A 26,900-nucleotide genomic window follows, 5' to 3' on the forward strand; every position below is an offset into this window, starting at 1 on the left:
AATTGCCTAGTTTGCCTATAGCTATGGCCGGCTCTGCATGTCTGCGTACTGTGTAAAATGGGGACACCTGCCTGCCGTACTGTGTAAAATGGGGACACGTGCCTGCCGTTTTGTGTAAAATGGGGACTCTTGCCTGCCGTACTGTGTAAAATGGGGACACGTGCCTGCCGTATTGTGTAAAATGGGGACACGTGTCTGCCGTACTGTGTAAAATGGGGACACGTGCCTGCCGTACTGTGTAAAATGGGGACACGTGCCTGCCGTACTGTGTAAAATGGGGACACGTGCCTGCCGTACTGTGTAAAATGGGTACACGTGCCTGCCGTACTGTGTAAAATGGGTACACGTGCCTGCCGTACTGTGTAAAATGGGGACACGTGCCTGCCGTACTGTGTAAAATGGGGACACGTGCCTGCCGTATTGTGTAAAATGGGGACACGTGTCTGCCGTACTGTGTAAAATGGGGATACGTGCCTGCCGTACTGTGTAAAATGGGGACTCTTGCCTGCCGTACTGTGTAAAATGGGGACACGTGCCTGCCGTATTGTGTAAAATGGGGGCTCTTGCCTGCCGTACTGTGTAAAATGGGGGCTGTAGCCTGCCGAAATGTGGAAAATGGGGGCTCTTGCCTGCCGAAATGTGGAAAATGGGGACACTTGCCTGCCGTATTGTGGAAAATGGGGACACTTGCCTGCCGTAATGTGGAAAATGGGGACACTTGCCTGCCGTAATGTGGAAAATGGGGACACTTGCCTGCTGTAATGTGGAAAATGGGGACTCTTGCCTGCCGTAACGTGTAAAATGGGGATTTAATGTATCAAAGGCATTGCAGTGTATGGCGGAATATATATATATTTTAATTTTTTTCCTGTGCTCGCCGTGATCTGTCTGTGCAAGGTCAAAACTGGGTTGTAAGGTAGTCTTTTCTGATGAGGTCATGCCCATTTTACAGAGGCCACGCCCATTTTACAGAGGCCACGCCCCTTCTGCCTTCGACGTGTGCATACCTTTTACTTTTTATAACTATGGGGGGGGCGCATTTTTTTATGTCAAAGGGGGGGGGGCATTTTTAAATCTCGCACTGGGAGCCAAACTGGCTAGAAACAGCCCTGCTTCTTAGTGAAGCCGGTGATACACAGAGTAGCCCGCCTCTGAATGAGCTGGTATGGTTTGTTAGATAATTCTTCTGCTGTTTCTGCTGCAATTCACCCACCCAGAGATAATGTTATAGTCATGTGATCTTTAGTTTCCCCAGTTCCACTTGACAACATATCTATTGTTAAGTGGACTGTGGCATTTCTAGGCCAATCATTTTTATTTTACATTTTTTAACTTTCTGGTACAGACACAGAATTGCTTTTTGGGTAAAATGGAACGGAGGTGGAAAGAATGGAGCTAGCTGATGCAGGACAGTTTGTTGTTAAATTTTAGCATAAATTTCTGATTTTGCAAAAAAAAATGTAATCGCTGCAAATGACATAACAGGGAAGATGGTCAGCGTCACTAGCACTACTTACTGTGGCTTTACAAATGCTAAAAATGGCTTGACAACTGTTGTCAGAATTTGGGTAACTATAATCACACACAGAAGAGCTGGATATTTTGGTCTTACGCTCAGGCATGACAGTGGCCTTCTTATCATTGTCAAGAACTGCATCCACTTGTGCCTAACTTGCACAAACATCTTCATCCTCATGATCAGCATCCTCACTAGCACCAGCTACATAAATATCCTCCTCACCCTGTTGCACTTCCACAGTAGCATCCACAATTTCTATGTCAGCATGTTGACTTGTGCTGCTCCTCCCCACATTTGCAGAGGGTGCAGATATGGTGGAAGGCGGCTTCTTCAATATCAGTATCAGAAAGGTAAAGCCCACACATAGTACTCTTGGACACACTTAGACTCTCCTCAGGGATTTGTGATATTTCTGAACATACAGTTTGTTTTACTGCATTACTGTTTTTGTTTCAGCACTGATTTTCCAGTTTTCATTTCTTTGATACCTCATCTAGACTCTGAGTGAGAAGGTCTTGCATCATCATGAGAGGCAGAAGAATATGACTCACCGATAGCTGCAGAACAACCAATCGTAAACAAAGGCCAAGACCTGATCTTCACTTGCCACTGCGTGTGGTGAATGGCATTTTGGCAATTGTATGTTTTGGGGTTTTTTAGCATTGTAAAATATTGTATCGATTTCAGGTGCCCTTCTTTAAACCCTCTGTGCCCCTGAGTACTGGCTTTAGCAGATGGTGAAGTACTGATATCACAATCATGACCGTCAGCAGCCGCAGCACTAGTACTTGGTTGCTGCTCCTTCTTTTCCATCAACTGATCGTGATCTATACTGACTCAGTGGGGCACCTACTCTGCTTTACTGAATGCTCAAGATGTACAAAAATAAAACAGCTTTGTTTTGTTTGTTTTTTTTACAAATGACAATTCACAAAACAGACTCACAGGGGTATATTTACTAAGCTCCCTATTTTGACCGATTTGGTGTTTTTTCTTCTAAGTGTCATCTCGGGAATTTACTAAGCACAAATCACGGCAGTGATGAGAGCATTCATATTTTTTGGAAGTTCTAGTAAAAAAATATGAATGAATACAGCTTCGGTCAAACGCGGCTGTTTAGGTATGGATCACGGTAATTTACTAACCATTCGTATTTGTAATATGGCCGTGAAAAAATACAAATCGTAAGAAAGTGCTAAAAAAAAAACAGATCTGCTTTTTATTACCGTGTTCTGATATGCATGCACGGATCCATGAGATCCGTGCATGTTTATCAGTGGGAATGGGTGGGAAAGTGTTAATTTAAAAAAAAAAATGTGTGGGGTCCCCCCTCCTAAGCAAAACCAGCCTCGGGCTCCTTGAGCCGGTCCTGGTTGGAAAAATATGTGGAAAAAAGTGACAAGGGTTCCCCCATATTTAAACAACCAGCACGGGCTCTGCGCCTGGTCCTGGTTCCAAAAATATGGGGGACAAAAAGCGTAGGGGTCTCCCGTATTTTTAAAACCAGCAGCGGGCTCCACTAGCCAGGTACATAATGCCACAGCTGGGGGACACTTTTATACAGGTCCCTGCGGCCCTGGCATTACATACCCAACTAGTCACCCCTGGCCAGGGTACCCTGGAGGAGTGGGGTCCCCTTCAATCAAGGGGTCCCCCCCCCCTCCAGCCACCCAAGGGCCAGGGATGAAGCAGGAGGCTGTCCCCCCCATCCAAGGGCGGCGGATGGGGGCCTGATAGCCTTTTTGAAAAATTATGAATATTGTTTTTAGTAGCAGTACTACAAGTCCCAGCAAGCCTCCCCTGCAAGCTGGTACTTGGAGAACCACAAGTACCAGCATGCAGTTGAAAACCAGGCCCGCTGGTACCTGTAGTACTACTACTACTAACAAAATACCACAATAAAAACATAAGACACACACCTTGAAAGTAAAATTTTAATACATACATCCACACCTCCATATACACATACTTACCTTATGTTCACACGCAGGTCGGTCCTCTTCTCCATGTAGAATCCATGGTGTACCTGTTGAAAAAATTATACTCACAAAATCCAGTGTAGATGGCTCCTCTTGTAATCCATTTGTAATCCAGGTACTTTGCAAAATAACAAAACGGACACCCGACCTTGCACTGAAAGGGGCCCCACGTTTTCACATGGGACCCCTTTCCCCGAATGCCAGGAACCCCCTCTGACTTATGTCTAAGAGGGTTCCATCAGCCAATCAGGGAGCGCCACGTTGTGGCACCCTCCTGATTGGCTGTGTGCTCCTGAAGTGTCTGTCAGGCAGCACGCGGCAGTGTTACAATGTAGCGTCTATGCGCTCCATTGTAACCAATGGTGGGAACTTTGTGGTCAGCGGTTGACCGAAAGTAACCTCACCGCTGACCGCAAAATTCCCACCATACTTTTTCTTTTTTTTTTGAGGGGGGTTTTACATTTATATATTTTTTTTACATGTTGCCAATAACTGCGATTTTATTCGTAATGCCTAGCCCTGAAAGCAAAACTTTATAATTAAATATATATACAATATAAATATATATATATATATATATATATATATATATATATATAAACATTTAACACAACAACTTCACACTGCAACTCACAGCACTTATATTATTAATGAAGTGGCCCAGCCTGGCACTAGGTTTTTTTTTTTTTTTAACACACTGCTGAGAATGTGATTATGATAGTAATTTATTATAGTAATGGTGGCACGCACCAGTGTGCACAAATAAAGGGTTAATGCTGCACTGCGGGCAGTGAAAAAAAAAATGTTCACCAAGAGTTAATGCTGGGCAGCACTGTGGGCAGTTACAACACCAGTAAAACGTTAGTGCCTCCTTGTATTAGTAGCTCTGGGCAGCATTGCGGGCAGTTACAGCACCAGTAAAACATTAGTGCCACCTTGTACTAGTAGCTCTGAGCAGCACTGCGGGCAGTTACAGCACCAGTGTGATTGCACCAATAAAGGGTTAATCAAATAATGGCATTCAATAAAAGCTGCCCTTAGGAGAAACTCCAGGCTGTCTCCAGTAATGGTCCTCATAATAAATATTGCTATAATGCCCTGGCAGTCTAGTGGACGTGTGCTCTGCCTGAATTACTGTGGGAGCTACCACTGGTGGCTCCAGAGTCTGGGCTGCAGTGCAGCCCAAATTTCAAATATGGGAGGCACACCAACTGGCGGTGAGTACCGGCCGGCGATGTTTGGCAACAGTTGGTGCGGCACGCCTATTTGAATTTTGGACTGTGCGGCAGCCCCTCCTCTGGAGCCGCCACTGAGAGGGACTTATACCGAATCCCGAACACGCGAGATCCAATGCCGGGAAGATGGCGTTTTGCCTCGTTTAGAAAGACCTGAGCTAGGGCTCGGATTCTCTTGGAAACCGGATGTTTGGGAAGGCTCGCGCATCTCTAATTAGAACAAGTGGATTGTGTGAACTTCTGACTTGACCCAATATTACCATGACATTAATCACGCATGTGGCGTACTTACAGGTAATCTCGCGTTCTGCTCTCGGTCAGCTGGAGAGAAGATATTCAGGTACAGACAGTCCTCGGACACTGGCGGTAACGTAATTCTGTCCTTAAGCGTCTTCATTAATTCTTCTACTATCTCTACATTCTGCAGACACCTGGAAACATGATCAGAATTTATATATAGGACAATTAGTTCAGCATCTGCTGGAATCCATCTAATCCTCTCCACCACTTTGTACTCACATTGGGGGTTGTTCTGTGGCCTCTCGGACAGAGCCCCAGGGCTCCGGGGGTTCTGGGCTTGCAAGTCTTAATGGACCAACTGGTGGCTTTGCAAATGGGACGCCATGGAAAGCGTGCACGGTTCTGTCCGTCTCCTTCACCGCTACAGTCTTCCCTCTGAGCTTCCCGTACTGTGTGACCACCAGGGGCCTGTCCTCCTCCTGCCCTGTAATCACACACACACACAATTATAGTTCGTTAGCTGGACAAGTGCACTTAGGGGGTAATTAAGAATGGATTGCTGCTGTGCATTTTCGCACCGCATGTGATCAGATCTGAACTGCGCATGCACCACAACGCGCAGACTCGTCGCACAACAGTGACAGGCGCCGGCACCTAGCGATGGGATGTGCAAAAAAACAACAAAAAAATGATCGCACAGGTGATCGCAAAGGGATCTGGCGTTTTCAGGGAGGGTGTCTGACGTCAGGTACGGCCCTGATCAGCAGGATCACAACGCAGCGGCAGAGTAAATCCTGGGCTGAGCAGAGACTGCGCAAACTGATGCAGCTCTGCTACAAAAGCGATCGCACACCAGCACAGCACTTTGTCCAGGGTACACCCAGCGTCTCCAAACTCCGCCTTCCGCCTGCTACCATGCTGTGCTTGGCAAGCGATGATTGGGGATTCGTCAACACCACACAGGTGTGGAAAGACAGAGTGTTGACGCATACAGAGCAGAACCATGGTTCCAGATGCCACGGCAGGGAGGAGGAGTCTGGTGATGGCAGCGTAGTACCTTCCTACTGCGTAGTGGGTGGAGCCAGTAACAATCGGTTACTGATGGTAAGCAGGAATCCCCTAATTGGCCATGGCCCGTGTGACCTACATCTACATTCTGTGTACTGGGCGGTACGCGAGGGCGATGAGGGCTTTCATATGGGACCATCCGGTCACGAATGGTTTATCATATATTTGTAAATCGGTGTAAGTTGTACTTACCTAGTGTCACGGAATGTCCAGAATTCTCAGAGAGTCCACCAAACTCCCGCAAAAGTAGGTGGCCCTCCGGTATCCCTGCAATTTTCTAATGAAGTTGATGGGATGGGCAACATAATGCCAGGACTTGTGGGTCCATGGGAAGGGACCGGGGACCCACAATTCGTGAGAATCATGATGCATTGGCTCCGCCCCTCATCTAATACCAGGGCCGGCGACAGGGGGGGTCAAAGGGGACACCTGTACCGGGCCCCAAGGATCAGAGGGGCCCCAAGTATATGCCACTTAGTGTCCAGCAGGGGATCATCATGGAGTTATAGGGGAGAGACAGACCGTGGTGTGTGTGGTGGAGGAAGGAGAGATATACATATTTATATCTCTGTATACTGTAGATAAATAAAAATATATATATTTATTTAATAACAGTTTATTATATAGCGCAGCAAATTCCGTTGCTCTGAGGGGGCCCCAGAGATATCACTGTACAGGGCCCCAAGATGTCTGTTGCCGGCCCTGTCTAATACCTGCAATTTGCAGTGTTATGCTGTGAGAGGGTGGTGCATAATGATGGCAGCACCTGGTCTCCCCTCCATCAGTGGACAGCTGCATGTCACCCCTCCCCACCCCGGGCTTCTACAGAAGGGGGAGAGAAAAAGTCTGCAAGTGCTGTGTAACAGGTTCTGTATATCTTGTCGATATTCGTCATGTCGACAGGATTAGAATGTTGACAAAACAGTGCGTCCTGGTGCAGCGGTCTCTCCTATCTGCTAGAGGATATCCGGCAGTGTCTTCTGTGTCCAGCAGTCAGGGGATTTAACTTTGTGTGTCATGGAGCAATTTTGGTGGTAAATAAGTACCTAACTCTAAAGGGCCCTACTCACTGGCCGACCCGCCGCCGAGCTGCCGACGGCGGATACGGCAGACAAGCGACCCGGCGACGGGGGGGGGGGGGGGCAGTGACAGGGGGAGTGAAGTTTCTTCACTCCCCCGTCACCCAGCTGCATTGAAGTGCAGGCAAATATGGACGAGATCGTCCATATTGGCCTGCATGCACAGCCGACGGGAGATCAGCGATGAACGAGCGCAGGGCCGCGCATAGTTCATCGCTTAAGTCTCCACACTGAAAGATATGAACGAGTTCTCGTTCATTTCTGAACGAGATCGTTCATATCTTTCAGAATATCGCCAAGTGTGTAGGGCCTATAACCCTAACCCTCCAGTCCATGCAGATGTTCTATGTAAGCATTGCAACAATGTAAATATCATTGTGGTGTCGACATTTTGCCATTTTCTGTGTATCTAAATCTTCTGCATGTTATTTACATGTAGGGTGCTGGCTTCTATACTGATGTATTGGGCAACCTTTTATGTGTCCTTCCTGCACTTTGTATATAACGGAACTTAAGTGCAATTAAAGACCACGCCCGTAGAATGAGTGGCACCACGTCTTTCCTCTGCAAAATTAGAGATGAGCGAGTTCGGTTCGTCGAGATCCGAACCCCCAGCCCCCCCCCCGAACTTCACCTACTTTACACGGGTTCGAGGCAGCCTCGGATCTTCCCACCTTGCTCGATTAACCCGAACGAGGCTGAACGTCATCATCCCGCTGTCGGATTCTCGCGAGATTCGTATTCTATATAGAAGAGCCGCGCATCGACGCCATTTTCACTCGTGCATTGGAGATTAAACGGAGTGGACGTGGCTGCGTTCTCTCCCTGAAAAGCTCCGTAATCTGTGCTCAGTGTGCTGCAAATATCTGTGCTCAGTGTGCTGAAAATATCTACGTTCTCTTTCTGAAAATGCTCCATATCTGTGCTCAGTGTGCTTTATTGTGGGGACTGGGGACCACCAGTATATAATTATAGTAGTACAGTACAGTAGACCATTGCTGTATCTTGCAGCTCTGTGTCACTGCAAATATCCATTCCATATCTGTGCTGCATGTTTGTGAGCAGTATATATAGTATTACAGTGCAGCATTTTGGTGACCAACAGTATATAGTTGTACAGTAGGCCATTGCTGTATCTTGCAGCTGTGTCACTGCAGTATCCAGTCCATATCTGTGCTGCATTATTGTGAGCAGTATATAGTAGGACAGCGCAGCATTTTGGTGACCAGCAGTATACATATATAGTACAGTAGGCCATTGCTGTATCTTGCAGCTCTGTGTCACTTCTAGTATCCTGATCAGTGCTCAATATCTGCTTCATTGTTGTGACCAGTGTGTATAGTGTACGACGTGTTATACACCTGGTGATTACTGATTATACATCCTGTAATCTGTTCTGAGCAATGTGTGAGATACAGCTGGGGATTATACACCCTATATTATTATTATTATCCTTTATTTATATGGCACCACAAGGGTTCCGCAGCGCCCAATTACAGAGTACATAAATAATCAAACAGGAAAACAGCAACTTACAGTTGATGACAGTATAGGACAAGTACAGAGTAAATAAACATAGTTACATCAGCAGATGACCCTGGAATAAGTATCAGGTGGCAGAAAACTGCTGGATGTGGTACAGTTGAAGATTATTAAAGTAAGACAAAGGATAAGCACATGAGGGAAGAGGGCCCGGCTCGTGAGAGCTTACATTCTAAAGGGGAGGGGTAGACAGACATGGAAGATGAAATAATGCACAACTACCTCATGGAAGCCAGATACAGTATACCAAACAGTACTTAGCAGAGTTAGGAATGAGTGCTTATGAAATACAGTAACATTTTGTCATAATATTTCAGAAACTGTATGGCTGGTCTCTTGCACTCTTTTGCTCTAATACACCACCTGCTTTAGGATTTATATTCAAAAACATTATGTCTCCATAATCCCAAAAATGTCAGTCTTCTTGGAAAGTGGTTTGTTCCTTTGTAAGGGAAAGAGAACAAACGTTCTCAAACAACGGTTTCTCAATTTATTTTTCCTCTGGGAAGGGATTGTGAATTTGCAGGAATATCTGAGCATTTCTGTAATCAGATAGCAGAGACTTTCTACAAATGTTTACAAATATTTCCTGTGATTTTATCATTTTTTTCCAGTGATTTGGACCAATAATACCATTTATTAGAACAAATAATTCCTGTGATATCGAGGTGTTTGTGTCGCTTAGCTTAGCCGTCCAGCGACCACAGTGCACCTCTTTTTCTCTTTTCTTTGCATCATGTGCTGTTTGGGGACTATTTTTTTAAGTGCCATCCTGTCTGACACTGCAGTGCCACTCCTAGATGGGCCAGGTGTTGGGACGCTTAGCTTAGTCATCCAGCGACCTCGGTGCAAATTTTAGGACTAAAAATAATATTGTGAGGTGTTCAGAATAGACTGGTGTCAAAGTCGAAAAATATTGTAACGCATACATCATGTACTAACCACTCACACATGCCCGCTGCGCATGCACTTATTCCGTCGTGCGTGCACATATCCGCAATTTGCGTAGGACTGCTCACTCGATCCTGCGCGTGGTATGGGTATTTACGGCGGGGTTTGTGTGCGCATAGAGGGTTATCAGAACATTACATATTTAACCCAAATAGTGCATTTTGTACACATAGCCACCCTACACCACATCAGCAAGTATCAACAGTTTAAATGATTTCAGGACTAAGGGATTCACCTTTGCATGATAGGAATGGACAGACAAAGGTTATAAGGTGATGTCTAGTATCCAGCTGTAGGGTATTTTAAGGGTAACATTCCGGTGTTGGTTAGAGAAAGATTGCATGTTCCTGCGTATAGTTATGTGCAGAAGTAGAATATAGATATAAACTGTATTTACTGTATATTATGTATGCGGCAGGAATCCAGAGGATACCACCCACAAGAGCAGTTGAGAAAGACATCGCCCACCTTTTCAAATCAACCTATGACCTCTCCTGTAATGTAAAGATGCATCTCAGTGTCCAATAGACAAAGGGATTACAGTGACCATTGTATATGGAAGTTGTGTATAAAAAGCCTGTTGTTGCCTGGCTGGTCAGAAGACTCTGAACGCTATTCACAGGCGTGCGCAGAGACTGACTGGCGGGTGCCGCTCTGGACTCCCCCCCCCCCCCCCCTCCGTGGCATTATAGTGTTCTCTCACCTCCCCTGTCCTGGATATAGACTGCTCACCTGGGCGGAAGGATGCTAAGAAAATGATCAGACGTGCAAAGGCAGAAGCAGAGGAGAAAATGGCCCAGTCAGTAGAAAAAGGGGACAAAACTTTTTTTAAGTATATAAGTGAAAGGAGAAAATCAAATGGAGGAATAATAATATTTCAGACAGAGAGTGAGCATTTGGTGGAGGGAGACAAGGCAATAGCAGATCACCTAAATAATTATTTTTGCTCCATTTACTACAGAATAAGGAATGGGGCCACAGTTAAGTTGAAAGGACATTCACAAAAATAAGGTAGATGAAAGTACATTTACAGAGGAGGAGGTCCTAACAGAACTTTCACAACCAAAAGTGGATAAATCAATGGGACCAGATGGGATACACCCAAGGATACTCAGAGCTAAAAGATGTGCTAGTTACACCTTTAACAGAATTATTTAACCAGTCACTAAATACAGGTGCTATTCCAGAGTACTGGAAAAGAGCAAATGTAGTTCCACTGCACAACAGTGGAAGCAAGGAAGAAGCAAGTAACTACAGACCAGTAAGCCTTACATCAGTAGTAGGGAAAGTAATGGAAAAACTATTAAAAGAAAGAGTTGTGGAATATCTTAAATCAACCCACTTACAGGATCCAAAACAGCATGGATTTATTGGTGGGAGATCATGCCAAACAAATCTTATTGACTTTGACGAAAATAATAGATCAAGGGGGAGCTGTAGATGGAGCATATCTAGACTTTAGTAAGGCATTTGACACTGTCCCACATCGCAGACTGCTAAATAAACTTGAAAGCCTGGGGGTGGATCATAAAACAGTTAAATGGATAAGAACCTGGTTGCAGGATAGGAAACAGACAGTTCTAGTTAATGGAGTGCAATCTATGGAGGGAAATGTTACCAGTGGAGTACCCCAGGGATCTGTACTTGGTCCAGTTCTCTTTAATATCTTTGTTGGTGACATTGCAGATGGTATTGAAGGGAAGGTATGCCTTTTTGCAGTTGATACAAAGATATGCAACAGGGTAGACACACCGGGAGGGGTAAAACAAATGATTGATGTCCTAGGTAGGCTTGAGAAATGGTCAAGAACGTGGCAACTACAGTTTAATGCTAAAAAATGCAAAATCATGCACTTGGGTCTCAAAAACCCAAAGGTTTACTATAGTATCAAGGGTACTATAATGAAAACTACTGAGGAGGAAAGGGATTTAGTAGTCACTATTTCAAGTGACTTGAAGGCAGGAAAGCAATGCAACAAAGCAAAGAGAAAGGCAAGTCAGATGCTTGGTTGCATAGTTAGAGGAATCAGTAGTAGGAAAAAAGAAGTGATAATGCCACTGTATAGGTCATTGGTGCGGCCCCATCTGGAATACTGTGTCCAGTTCTGGAGACCATGTCTCCAGAAGGATATAAATACATTAGAGAGTGTACAAAGAAGGGCAACTAAAATGGTGCATGGCCTACATCACAAAACTTACCCGGAAAGGCTAAAAGATCTTAACATGTATAGTTTGGAGGAGAGAAGGGAAAGGGGGGACATGATAGAAACTTTCAAATATATCAAGGGTCTTAAAGTTCAGGAGGTAAACATTCTTTAAAGGAAGAGAAATATTAGAACTCAAGGACATACACTGAGACTGGAAGGGGTGAGGTTCAAGGAAAATTTAAGGAAAAATTACTTCACAGAAAGGGTAGTGGATAAGTGGAATAGTTTCCCATCAGAGGTGGTAGAGGCTAAGACTGTAGAGCAAATTAAACATGCTTGGGATAGGCTTATGAATATCCTTACAAAGAATTAAAGGTTCAAAAAGGGTTGGGATTGCCTAAAGAAAAAAAAAAAGGGGGCAGACTAGATGGGCCAAGTGGTTCTTATCTGCCGTCAAATTCTATGTTTCTATGACAGTAACTAGGTCAACATGAGTTTCACTTTTTTTTTTTCATACTTTACGATCCACGTGGACTACAATTGGGAATGGTAACCTGTGTGGGGACAGGGTGCACTAATTGGGGTTCCCGGTCACTCTACAAAGAAAAACACCCCAAAAATAGATGTTATGGTAAGAACTTACCGTTGATAACGTGATTTCTCTTATGTCCACAGGTATCCAGAGGATAACATTGGAATATGGTTGAGCGACAGCGGAAATGGCACCAAGCTTTCTGGCCTCCCAGGATGCATCGGGGCTTCCCCATATAGTCCCGCCCACTGACTCAGTCAAATCAGTTCTTTCCACAGCGATTTAGGCAGTAGCATCAGATAGAAACCTATTTAAGCGATAAGAACACACATGCACACCCTTCCATACAAGAGGTTTAGAGATTGTCAAGATCCTCAAATCAGGTGCGTCAGGGTGGGATCCCTGTGGACATAAGAGAAATGATGTTGTTATCAATGGTAAGTTCTTACCATAACGTCTATTTCTCTGGCTGCGTCCACAGGATTATCCACAGGATAACATTGGGATTCCCAAAGCCAATTTTAGTGATGGGGACGCTCCTGATTACACAGGAGGACCTTTCGCCTGAAGTCTGTGTCATAAGAGGCAAAAGTATCCAAGGCATAATGTCTAATGAATGTGTTTATGGAAGACCATGTGGCTGCCTTCCAAATCTGTTCTGCTGAAGCACCCTGTTGTGCTGCCCATGAAGGACCTACCTTACGTGTAGAGTGAGCAGAGACATTAGCCGGAGTAGGGAGATCTGCATGAGAATAAGCTTCTGATATTACCATTCGGAACCATCTTGCGAGCGTCTGTTTACTAACAGGCCATCCTCTTCTATGAAATCCGTAGAGGATGAAGAGAGAATCTATTTTCCTTATGGCACTAGTACGATCTATGTAGATTCTTAAAGCTCGGACTACGTCGAGCAACGCTTCTCCCGCAGATAGTCCAGATACCTGAAAAGCTGGGCCTACAATCTCTTCATTAAGGTGAAACTTTGAACCCACCTTCAGAAGATAACCAGATCTAGTTCTGAGAACTGCTCTGTCTGGAAAAAAACTTAAGAAAGGAAACTTACACAATAATGCACCTAAATCTGACACACTTCTGGCTGACGCCATTGCCAGTAGAAAAAGTACTTTAGCCGTTAACCATTTAAGATCTGCTCTCAGTCTTAAGTGGTTCTAACGGAGGTCCCTGAAGGAATCTAAGAACTAGATTTAAATCCCAGGGAGCTGCAGGAGAAACAAATGGAGGTTGAATATGTACAACTCCCTGAAAGTAAGTACGTACATCCGGTAAATCAGCAATCTTTCGCTGAAACCATACAGTTAACGCTGATACTTGAACTCTCAAGGAAGCTACTTTCAAACCTTTATTCAATCCTGCTTGAAGGAACTCCAAAATCCTGGATACGTTAAAAGATCTTGGATTCAAACTTTCAGTACACCAATGAATATAGGCTTGCCATATTCTATGATACACCCGAGCTGAAGAAGGCTTTCTTGCTCTGAGCATAGTTTGGATTACTTGTTTTGAAAATCCTCTAGCTTCTAGGATAGAGGTTTCAACAGCCACACCGTCAAAGACAGACGATCCAGATGACTGTGACAAGGACCCTGCATTAGCAGATCTGGACGTTGAGGGAGCAGTATCGGTGTTTCCACAGACATTCTCAGTAGATCTGTGTACCAATGACTTCTTGGCCAAGCTGGAGCTATTAGAATTATTGCTCCCTTTGCTTGCTATATTTTTCTCACTACTCTGGGTAACAGAGATATTGGAGGGAACAGATACGTCCGCTGAAATTTCCATTCAACTGACAGTGCGTCTACAAGGACCGCTCCTGGATCCTTTGTTCTCGATCCGTGCCTCGGAACTTTGTTGTTCAAACGAGATGCCATAAGATCTATCTCTGGTAGACCCCATATGTTCACTATGGTCTGAAACACTTCTGGGTGTAATGCCCATTCGGTTTCCTGAATGGTGTGTCGACTGAGAAAATCTGCTTCCCAGTTTAGTACACCTGGGACAAACACTGCCGACAATGCTGGGAGATGAAGTTCTGCCCATCTTAGAATGGGAGTTACTTCCTCCATCAATCTTTTTCTGAGAGTTCCTCCTTGATGATTGAGGTACGCAACTGCTGTCGCATTGTCTGAGCGAATCTGGACCGGTCTTCCTTGGAGACTGTCCTTTGCCTGAACTAGAGTCATATAAATGGCCCTCATCTCCAACAGATTTATTGGTAGGTGACTTTCCCTTACGGTCCATTTTCCCTGGAACCAAAGGCTTCCGAGTACCGCCCCCCAGCCTTGCAGACTGGCATCTGTTGTCAGGACTTGCCATTCTTTTATCCAAAAGGGTCTCCCCTTGTCTAAAGGGTCTGCCTGTAGCCACCACGCTAGAGACCTTTTTACGTTTACTGGAAACTTTATCATCTGCTTTTTTATCGTCTGATGATTTCCGTTCCATTTGGTCAGAATAAGGTGCTGCAATGGTCTGGAGTGAAATTGCGCATATTCCACCATGTCGAAGGTTGATACCATCAGACCCAACAGTTGCATTGCTGCATGGACTGACATTGTCTGGGTGTGCAACACTTCCTGAGCCATGATCTGCACCTTGACTATCTTTTTCTCTGGTAAGAGAACTTTCCGTAGGTCTGAATCCAATATGGCCCCCAAATGAACCATCCGCTGTGACGGATTCAGAGACGACTTTTCCAAATTTATGAGCCACCCGTGTCTCTGTAAACAAACTATTGTCTGTTGAAGATGACTCAAAAGTAACTCCTGCGATTGTGCTAGGATTAACAGGTCGTCGAGGTATGGGAATATTCTTATCCCCCGTTTGCGCAGACAAGCTGCCATAACCACCATAATTTTGGTAAACACCCTGGGTGCTGTTGCTAGCCCAAAGGTCAACGCTTGGAACTGAAAATGTTCCTGGAGGATGGCAAACCTGAGGTAACACTGATGAGACAGTGCTGTAGGCACATGTAGGTAAGCATCCCATACATCCAGAAATACCATGTAATCTCCCGGTTCCATAGCCAACATTATGGAGCATAACATCTCCATGTGGAACCTTGGGATCCAAATGTATTTGTTCAACATTTTCAGATTGAGAATTGGTTGAAATGACCCATTTGGCTTCTGGATCAGAAATAGATTGGAGTAAAACCCGTGTACCCTTTGTGATGGCGGTACTGGGACAATTACACCTGACTGCAGTAATTTTTGGACTGCTTCTTGCAGGGCATTGGCCTTAGACTCTATACGAGACGTGCTGGTGCAAAATAATCTTTGAGGAGGCTGCCTCCTGAATGGGAACCCATACCCCTGAGATACCACCTTCTGCACCCAAGCATCTGTTGTCGACTGTTGCCATATGTGTGCAAAATGAAGGAGTCAGCCCCCAACCCTGGAATCCTCCAGGCGGAGGCCCGTCTCCTCAGGCTGATGGTTTATGTTCAGGCTTGGAAGCTGGCTTTTTGGTAGCCCACTGCTTCCTACCCCTGGTTTTGAACTGGGGTTGCTTAGACTCCTCTTTAGCCTTAGCTTTGCCTTGCCATCAAAATGGCCGAAACTTTGAACCCCTAGACCTAGGGTTATAACTAGTCGGAAATCTGACCTTCTCGACTCAGCTTCCAATTCAAGAATGTCTGACAATCGTTTTCCAAACAATATATTACCAATGAAAGGTAATGCTTCCAATTCCTTCTTGGATTCTGCATCTGCTTTATAAGTACGCAGCCAAGCTGCTCTACGAGCAGCTAACATCAAGGCTGTTGCTCTAGAAGCGATTGTACCCATGTCATCTAGTGATCTAATCCTATGATCTCTATGCGAGCGGGGCTGTCTTGTTTGCAATGAAAGCAAACACAGACCTTTGTCCTATATGTTTACCAGAAACAATGATTAGTTACACAGGGAGATGAAGGGGGAGGCCTTACTAATGGCCAGTACTCATGGCCCGATTTGTACTCCCCCGCTCAGCACAGCACGATGTGTGCCGAGCATGCGGGGGGAGACGGGGGGGCAATCTATCGATAGCGATGTGCGGGGCTGCGCATCGCTATCACTGTGGGGGGTACACATGGAGCGATCATGCTTAAAATCTAAACAATCCAGTCAGATTGCTTAGGTTTTAAGCAGCAATCGCAACGTGATTACCTCCTTAAGGCATTTATCCATATCAGTGACTTTCAATAGAGTGGGCTTACACAGAAAAATGGTAGTGTGCAGTGACTCTATGGGGGTCATTCTGAGTTGATCGCACGCTGCTGTTTTTTGCAGCGCAGCAATCAGGTCACAACTGCGCATGCACCGCAGTGCGCAGGCGCGTCGTACGGTTACAAAGTGGATAGTTGCTGAGTGATGGATCTAATGAAGAATCCATTCGCACAGTGGATCGCAAGGAGACTGACAGGAAGAAGGCGTTTGTGGGCGTCAACTGACCATTTTCTGGGAGTGTTTGGAAAAACGCAGGCGTGTCCAAGCGTTTGCAGGGTGGGTGTCAGACGTCAATTCCGGACAATAACCACACTGATTTGATCGCAGCGACTAAGTAAGTTCAGAGCTACTCGGAAACAGCACAAAACTTTGTACCGCTCAGCTGCACATGCATTCGCACACTTGCAAAGCAATAATACACTCCCCTGTGGGCAGCAACTATCTGATCGCAGTACTGGCAAAAATAACTAGCGAGCAACTCGGAATGAGGGCCTATACTGTGTAAATATTTTGTGGCTTTATTTCCATGTACAGCAAGTTCACTGCTGAACAGGACTCATCTAAACTGGGTACACACTGGCAGATATATCTGCCGATGGTGGTTGCTCATAGACACAGAAAGATGCACCAATATATCTGCAGATAGGTTGGCCATCTGAAGTGCTGTTCAGCAGGTGCAATATATCTGTGTGTCATTCACAAACACATTGCTTGCACACACCTGCAGATCAGCCATAGATATATTGGTCGAACAATTGATTGGCCAATATATCTGCCAGTGTGTACCCAGCATTAGAGGTCTCCACTGTGATATGATGGAACGCAAATGAACATCTATCCATGACCTCTTCATCTCTGACCACTTCAACCTGATAGCTATAACTGAAACATGGCTCACACAATTGAACATGGCCTCCCCTGCAACACCGTCACCATCACCATCCACTTCACACACACCTCCAGTCCTGGTGACAGTAAAGGAGGTGGGGTTGGAATATTACTGTCCAGTCTGTACATACACAGTTCTACCACAGTTTCTATCACTCACATTCACATAATTTGAAGTTCACTCTATCAGGATATACTCTCCTTTCTCTCTAACATTCACCAGACTATGGGGGTCATTCCGAGTTGTTCGCTCGCTAGCTATTTTTAGCAGCATAGCACATGCTAGGCCGCCGCCCGCTAGGAGTGTATTTTAGTTTAGCAGAATAGCAAATTAAAGATTAGCAGAATTACGAATAAATAATTCTTAAGAGTTTCTGAGTAGCTACAGACTTACTCCTACGCTGCGATCATCTCAGCCCATTTCGTTCCTGGTTTGACGTCACAAACACGCCCTGCGTTCACCCAGCCACTCCCACGTTTCTCCAGGCACTCCTGCGTTTTATGCTGGCACGCCTGCGTTTTTCCGCACACTCCCAGAAAACGGTCAGTTTCCGCCCAGAAACACCCAGTTCCTGTCAATCACACTCCGATCACTTCAACGATGAAAAATCTTTGTTCGGCCATGAGTAAATCTACTAAGTTTTGTGCTAAAATACTTAGCACATGCGCACTGCGTGCCATGTGCATTTTTGCCTTAATCGCTCCGTTGCGAAAATCGGCAAAGAGCGAACAACTCGGAATGACCCCCAATGTTCAGTTTCAGAACTCACTAACACGCCTTTCTCAGATTACAATCTCATCACCAGGATACTCTCCTTCATTACTTCAAACTCAGTGTCACTGAAGTCTTCCCATCCTCCTCTAACCCACAGAAACATTATCCTCCTGCCTCCAGAGTCCCCAGTGACAATAGCGGTGTTCAGCTGAAAAGGGGGTGGAGCTACACAGGACAAGAACCAGACTGCTACAGATCAATCCTGCCAGATCAGTAAGGTGGGTGGGGAGAGAGAGGGAGATGTCAGACTGTTTTTAGGTTTGGGGGAGAGATCTTTAGCTCTCGCTGTACCAACCCCTCCCGTGTTCTGTCACCCTGTCACCCCCACTGTGTTCTGTCACTGTGTCACACTGTGTCACACTATCCCAGGGGCCTTAAGACACTGGATAATTTGCTTGCTGCGCAATGATTATCCCAAATAAAATGTTAATGTGTAAAAGGGACTCTACCTGGTGTAATGTGTAAAAGGGGCTCTACCTGGTGTAATGTGTAAAAGGGGCTCTACCTGGTGTAATGTGTAAAAGGGGCTCTACCTGGTGTAATGTGTAAAAGGGGCTCTACCTGCTGTAATTTGTGTAAGTGATGCTACTGTGTGACGCAATTTGAATAATAGAGACTATTGTGCAGCCTAATATGAATCTGTATTATATTTTGGCCATGCCCCTTCCACATGAAGCCACGTCCCTGTATTTTTGGTACGTGTGGGGAGCTGCTATTTTGCGTGTGGCCCTCGGATACTGACAGGAAAGTGTCAAGTGGCCCCTCAGCTGAAATAATTGCCCACCCCTGCTCTAGAGAGAGCCCTTGATGATGTGGCTCCAGCAATCCCTAGGTCTCCAGGACACAGCTCTATCCAGGTTCTCATCCTATCTAATCGCTCTTTCAGTGTCTATTTCTCTGATTCCACCTCCTCGTCTCTACCTCTCTCAGTTGGAGTACTGCAGGACTCAGTCTTAGGTCCTCTGCTTTTCTCTATCTATACCTCATCTCTTGGGAAACTAATCTGCTCTTTTGGATTTCAGTATCATCTCTACGTAGATGAGACCCACATCTACCAATCCTTCCCAGATTTGTCTCTGTATTGGGCCGTGTCACTGATGCCTCTCTGTCAATTCATCTTGGATGTCATCTCGCCACCTCAAACTTAATATTTCCAAAATAGAATTAATTATCTTTCCAATAGCAGTTACCAACCTGATATCTCTATCACTGTTGAGAACTCTACAATCATCCCTACCCCACAAGCTCGCTGCCTAGGTGTCATCCCTGACTCTGATCTGTCCTTTATCCCCACATTCACTCTGTCTCACAGTCATGTTACATACATCTAAGAAACATCCAGAATACGCCCTAATCTTACACAGAACACAGCAACACTCTGATCCACGCTCTCATCATCTCCCACATTGATTATTGTAATAGTCTCCTGACCGGTCTTCCCAAACATAGGAGGACATCCATATCCGGTCGCTGCTGTGCCTTTCCACACGCGGGTGATCAGATCCAAGCTGCGCATGCGCCTGAGCCGCACTGCGCCGGTGCGTCGCACAGCTACAACATGCATCAGCGCCCTGCGACAGGATAGTGTGAAGGATCCATTTGACGGGCGTTCACAAGGAGATTGACAGGAAGAGGCCGTTTGTGGGTGGCAACTGACCGCTTAAAAAGAAAAAAATGCAGTGTCTGGAAAAATGCGGGCGAGCTCAAGCGTTTTCAGGGAGGGTGTGCGCCACCAGCTCCGGTCCCGATCAGCCTGTTCTCATTGCACTGGAGGAGTAAGTTCTGGGCTGCGCAGAGACTGCACAAGATGAGTTTGTACAGCTCTGCTACACATGGGATCGCACCCCTGCACAGCGACTATACACTCCCCCTGGAGGCAGCGACTATCTGATCACACACCTGCACAGCGACTATACACTCCCCCTGGAGGCAGCGACTATCTGATCACACACCTGCACAGCGACTATACACTCCCCCTTGAGGCAGCGACTATCTGATCACACCCCTGCACAGCGACTATACACTCCCCCTGGAGGCAGCGACTATCTGATCACACACCTGCACAGCGACTATACACTCCCCCTGGAGGCAGCGACTATCTGATCGCACACCTGCACAGCGACTATACACTCCCCCTGGAGGCAGCGACTATCTGATCACACACCTGCACAGCGACTATACACTCCCCCTGGAGGCAGCGACTATCTGATCACACACCTGCACAGCGACTATACACTCCCCCTGGAGGCAGCGACTATCTGATCACACACCTGCACAGCGACTATACACTCCCCCTGGAGGCAGCGACTATCTGATCACACACCTGCACAGCGACTATACACTCCCCCTGGAGGCAGCGACTATCTGATCACACACCTGCACAGCGACTATACACTCCCCCTGGAGGCAGCGACTATCTGATCACACACCGACTATACACTCCCCCTGGAGGCAGCGACTATCTGATCACACACCTGCACAGCGACTATACACTCCCCCTGGAGGCAGCGACTATCTGATCACACACCTGCACAGCGACTATACACTCCCCCTGGAGGCAGCGACTATCTGATCACACACCTGCACAGCGACTATACACTCCCCCTGGAGGCAGCGACTATCTGATCACACCCCAGCACAGCGACTATACACTCCCCCTGGAGGCAGCGACTATCTGATCGCACCCCTGCACAGCGACTATACACTCCCCCTGGAGGCAGCGACTATCTGATCGCACCCCTGCACAGCGACTATACACTCCCCCTAGAGGCAGCGACTATCTGATCGCACACCTGCACAGCGACTATACACTCCCCCTGGAGGCAGCGACTATCTGATCACACACCTGCACAGCGACTATACACTCCCCTGGAGGCAGCGACTATCTGATCACACACCTGCACAGCGACTATACACTCCCCCTGGAGGCAGCGACTATCTGATCACACACCTGCACAGCGACTTTACACTCCCCCTGGAGGCAGCGACTATCTGATCACACACCTGCACAGCGACTATACACTCCCCCTGGAGGCAGCGACTATCTGATCACACACCTGCACAGCGACTATACACTCCCCCTGGAGGCAGCGACTATCTGATCGCACACCTGCAAAGCGACTATACACTCCCCCTGGAGGCAGCGACTATCTGATCGCAACCCTGCACAGCGACTATACACTCCCCCTGGAGGCAGCGACTATCTGATCGCACACCTGCACAGCGACTATACACTCCCCCTGGAGGCAGCGACTATCTGATCGCACACCTGCACAGCGACTATACACTCCTCCTGGAGGCAGCGACTATCTGATCACACCCCTGCACAGCGACTATACACTCCCCCTGGAGGCAGCGACTATCTGATCGCACCCCTGCACAGCGACTATACACTCCCCCTAGAGGCAGCGACTATCTGATCGCACACCTGCACAGCGACTATACACTCCCCCTGGAGGCAGCGACTATCTGATCACACCCCTGCATAGCGACTATACACTCCCCCTGGAGGCAGCGACTATCTGATCACACACCTGCACAGCGACTATACACTCCCCCTGGAGGCAGCGACTATCTGATCACACACCTGCACAGCGACTATACACTCCCCCTGGAGGCAGCGACTATCTGATCGCACACCTGCACAGCGACTATACACTCCCCCTGGAGGCAGCGACTATCTGATCACACACCTGCACAGCGACTATACACTCCCCTGGAGGCAGCGACTATCTGATCACACACCTGCACAGCGACTATACACTCCCCCTGGAGGCAGCGACTATCTGATCACACCCCAGCACAGCGACTATACACTCCCCCTGGAGGCAGCGACTATCTGATCACACACCACACACCTGCACAGCGACTATACACTCCCCTGGAGGCAGCGACTATCTGATCGCACCCCTGCACAGCGACTATACACTCCCCCTGGAGGCAGCGACTATCTGATCGCACCCCTGCACAGCGACTATACACTCCCCCTGGAGGCAGCGACTATCTGATCACACACCTGCACAGCAACTATACACTCCCCCTGGAGGCAGCGACTATCTGATCACACACCTGCACAGCGACTATACACTCCCCCTGGAGGCAGCGACTATCTGATCGCACACCTGCACAGCGACTTTACACTCCCCCTGGAGGCAGCGACTATCTGATCACACACCTGCACAGCGACTATACACTCCCCCTGGAGGCAGCGACTATCTGATCACACACCTGCACAGCGACTATACACTCCCCCTGGAGGCAGGGACTATCTGATCACACACCTGCACAGCGACTATACACTCCCCCTGGAGGCAGCGACTATCTGATCACACACCTGCACAGCGACTATACACTCCCCCTGGAGGCAGCGACTATCTGATCACACACCTGCACAGCGACTATACACTCCCCCTGGAGGCAGGGACTATCTGATCACACACCTGCACAGCGACTATACACTCCCCCTGGAGGCAGCGACTATCTGATCGCACACCTGCACAGCGACTATACACTCCCCCTGGAGGCAGCGACTATCTGATCGCACACCTGCACAGCGACTATACACTCCCCCTGGAGGCAGCGACTATCTGATCGCACCCCTGCACAGCGACTATACACTCCCCCTAGAGGCAGCGACTATCTGATCGCACCCCTGCACAGCGACTATACACTCCCCCTGGAGGCAGCGACTATCTGATCACACACCTGCACAGCGACTATACACTCCCCCTGGAGGCAGCGACTATCTGATCACACACCTGCACAGCGACTATACACTCCCCTGGAGGCAGCGACTATCTGATCACACACCTGCACAGCGACTATACACTCCCCCTGGAGGCAGCGACTATCTGATCACACACCTGCACAGCGACTATACACTTCCCCTGGAGGCAGCGACTATCTGATCACACACCTGCACAGCGACTATACACTCCCCCTGGAGGCAGCGACTATCTGATCACACACCTGCACAGCGACTATACACTCCCCCTGGAGGCAGCGACTATCTGATCACACACCTGCACAGCGACTATACACTCCCCCTGGAGGCAGCGACTATCTGATCACACACCTGCACAGCGACTATACACTCCCCCTGGAGGCAGCGACTATCTGATCACACACCTGCACAGCGACTATACACTCCCCCTGGAGGCAGCGATGTTCTGATCACACACCTGCACAGCGACTATACACTCCCCCTGGAGGCAGCGACTATCTGATCGCAGGGCAGCAAAAAACGCAGCTCAGCGATCAGATCTGAATGACCTCCATAGGCTCTCACCACTACAATCCATCCTGAACGCAGCTGCGAGGCTAATCTTCCTCGCACTGCAGGTGGGGCAGATGTAACATGTGCAGAGAGAGTTAGATGTGGGTGGGTATATTGTTTCTGTGCAGGGTAAATACTGGCTGATTTATTTTTACACGGCAATTTAGATTTCAGTTTGTACACACCCCACCCAAATCTAACGCTCTGCACGTTACATCCGCCCCACCTGCAGTGCACATGGTTTTGACAAACTGCTAACAAATTTGCTGCAACGATCAGGTCTGAATTACCCCCAGTGAGAGTCAAGTACACCTGCAGCCCCCGACAGAGAGAGGCGAGTACACCTGCAGCCCCCGACAGAGAGAGGCGAGTACACCTGCAGCCCCCGACAGAGAGAGGCGAGTACACCTGCAGCCCCCGACAGAGAGAGGCGAGTACACCTGCAGCCCCCGACAGCGAGAGGCGAGTACACCTGCAGCCCCCGACAGCGAGAGGAGAGTACACCTGCAGCCCCCGACAGCGAGAGGCGAGTACACCTGCAGCCCCCGACAGCGAGAGGAGAGTACACCTGCAGCCCCCGACAACGAGAGGAGAGTACACCTGCAGCCCCTGACAGTGGAGGTAATTCCAAGTTGATCGCAGCAGGACATTTTTTAGCAGTTGGGCAAAACCATGTGCACTGCAGGGAGGGCAGATATAACATGTGCAGAGAGAGTTAGATTTGGGTGGGTTATATTGTTTCTGTGCAGGATAAATACTGGCTGCTTTATTTTTACACTGCGAATTAGATTGCAGTTTGTACACACCCCACCCAAATCTATCTCTCTCTGCACATGTTACATCTGCCCCATCTGCAGTGCACATGGTTTTGCCCAACTGCTAACAAAGTTCCTGCTGCGATCAACTCAGAATTACCCCCAGTGAGAGGTAAGTACACCTGCAGCCCCTGGCAGTGAGAGGTATGAGGAAGGTAATGTGATGTCTCACCTGCAGCCCCTGACAGTGAGAGGTAAGTACGCCTGCAGCCCCTGACAGTGAGAGGTAAGTACACCTGCATCCCCTGGCAGTGAGAGGTAAGTACACCTGCATCCCCTGGCAGTGAGAGGTAAGTACACCTGCATCCCCTGGCAGTGAGAGGTAAGTACACCTGCATGCCCTGAAAGTGAGAGGTAAGTACACCTGCAGCCCCTGACAGTGAGAGGTAAGTACACCTGCAGCTGACAGTGAGAGGTAAGTACACCTGCAGCCCCTGGCAGTGAGAGGTATGAGGAAGGTAATGTGATGTCTCACCTGCAGCCCCTGACAGTGAGAGGTAAGTACGCCTGCAGCCCCTGACAGTGAGAGGTAAGTACACCTGCATCCCCTGGCAGTGAGAGGTAAGTACACCTGCATCCCCTGGCAGTGAGAGGTAAGTACACCTGCATCCCCTGGCAGTGAGAGGTAAGTACACCTGCATCCCCTGACAGTGAGAGGTAAGTACACCTGCAGTCCCTGACAGTGAGAGGTAAGTACACCTGCAGCACCTGACAGTGAGAGGTAAGTACACCTGCAGCACCTGACAGTGAGAGGTAAGTACACCTGCAGCCCCTGACAGTGAGAGGTAAGTACACCTGCAGCCCCTGTCAGTGAGAGGTATGAGGAAGGTAATGTGATGTCTCACCTGCAGCCAGAGCCCCCAGTATGAGGCTGTACAGTATAATTCCTCTCATCAGAGCCCCCATGTCTCAGCACCGTGCAGCGTTACCAGCAGATCCCCGAAGTGTGAATGAGAATTGCTGACTGTGGGCTGTTTTTTTGTCCTCAGGGCACGCCTGTAACATGACTTGTGATTGGCTGCTGCATACTTCCCAACATGACCCTCTCCAGGAGGACACAATGTTCTGCTCCTGTACTTCCTGTTAATTGATGATTGTCATCATCTGTGCTGAATTACTTTCATTAACCCAGTGGTTCCCAAACTTTTTGAAATCACAGCGCCCTAGCCTAGAGCATCAGAATTTTTTTCACGGCACCTCCAGGTGCCAAATGCCCAAATGCTTCTTATTGAGAAATTTAGAAATACAGTATTAACTGAAGAAAATTGTGTTTATGTGTCATCCATTAGTGATATTGTGTGGTGAGAGACAGGATTTGCCTCTGTTTGTTCACATATTGTAGGATTAGCTGCCACCAGCGCTGGTTTTTCTTTTTACATTAACCATAAATAATTTTCATTGGTCCTGGACCATACTTGCCTACTCTCCCGGAATGGCCGGGAGGCTCCCGAAAATCGGGTGACCCTCCCGGCCCCCCGGAAGAGCAGGCAAGTCTCCCGGTTTGCGGGGTCCCCCCCTGCCCGTCCGCCCACTTAGTGTTTAAAGTGGGCGGTCCGGGCACTTGATGACGCGATTCTTGATGAATCGCGTCATCATAGCCACGCCCCCTGCAGTGTAATGCCGCGATCGCGGCATTACAGAGCGGGGGGCGTGGCTTAGACGAGGCCTCGCTGTGGTCACGCCCTAGCTCCGCCCCCACCCCACCCTTTCTCCGCCCCCATCCCGCCTCCGGCCCACCCCCTCCACGACGTCACAGCCTCCCTGCCTGCCCCCTGAGACGACCTGGCTGCTCTCTCCCGCAGAGAGCAGCCAGAAAGTAGGTAAGCCTGGTCCTGGACCACTAATCCAAGGCACCCCTACAAGTGTCCTGACGTGCCCCAGGGAGCCTAGGCAGACAGTTTGGGAACCCCTGCATTAACCTGTGCAAATCAGCTGCCGGCAATCATACATTGGGCCTGATGTATAATCAGTTATTTGCGTAAAAAAATAGACAGATTTCATTTTTCTATACTCACATGTTTTACTATCGTCTGAATGTATGTAAGTTTTTCGATTTTATTTATTGGGGTATTTTATAGCTAATTTATACTTTTTTACTTTTTTGTTGAACTTTTCTAACGTCTATTGAAAATGAATGGGAACTTTATGTATCACTGGATTACCGTGAAAATAGACTGTAACTTTTCACTTTTTTTGCCAGCTTTTTCTGGTGAGTTTAGCAATAGGCCATGATTGTTCTTGTAGTTCCACCTCTAAATTTACTTTTTTTTTTACAAAAAGAATATGATAAAATATCTCCATATAAACATTCTCTCATATATACTGTATATAGAAGGACAAAAGCAGCGGCACTCCAGGGTTTAGTAAAAATATAAACATTTTGTGTATTGAAAAATCGTCACATCTGGCCAACGTTTCGGGGCCCGTAGCCCCTTTATCAAGCCCTTTGTCAAGGCGTGTACGGGCCCCGAAATGTTGGCCAGATGTGACGATTTTTTAATACACAAATTGTTTATATTTTTACTAAACTCTGGAGTGCCGCTGCTTTTATCCTTCTATCCATTACCATTTGCCACGGAGGGCACCTAGGTCTTCGGCTTGTCTGCAAAGAGTGCAGGGCATCCTGCTATACC

At 47.6% G+C, this 26,900-nt stretch overlaps 1 protein-coding gene across 1 annotated transcript in view; it reads right to left on the bottom strand.

The window, feature by feature from the left end:
* LOC134969751 (fatty acyl-CoA hydrolase precursor, medium chain-like) overlaps nucleotides 1-25,229 on the bottom strand; it is a 93,271-nt gene extending 68,042 nt beyond the window's left edge. The window contains exons 1-3 of the mRNA XM_063945908.1: nucleotides 25,113-25,229; nucleotides 5,253-5,457; nucleotides 5,026-5,164 (exon numbers count right to left, since the gene is read on the bottom strand). Coding sequence (XP_063801978.1) covers nucleotides 5,026-5,164; nucleotides 5,253-5,457; nucleotides 25,113-25,173 — 405 coding nt within the window. The 5' untranslated portion in view covers nucleotides 25,174-25,229. The remainder of the gene's footprint in view (nucleotides 1-5,025; nucleotides 5,165-5,252; nucleotides 5,458-25,112) is intronic.
* Between the last annotated feature and the right edge of the window lie 1,671 nt (nucleotides 25,230-26,900).

This window comes from Pseudophryne corroboree, chromosome 11 (assembly GCF_028390025.1).
Source record: "Pseudophryne corroboree isolate aPseCor3 chromosome 11, aPseCor3.hap2, whole genome shotgun sequence".
NCBI classification, from domain to species: domain Eukaryota; kingdom Metazoa; phylum Chordata; class Amphibia; order Anura; family Myobatrachidae; genus Pseudophryne; species Pseudophryne corroboree.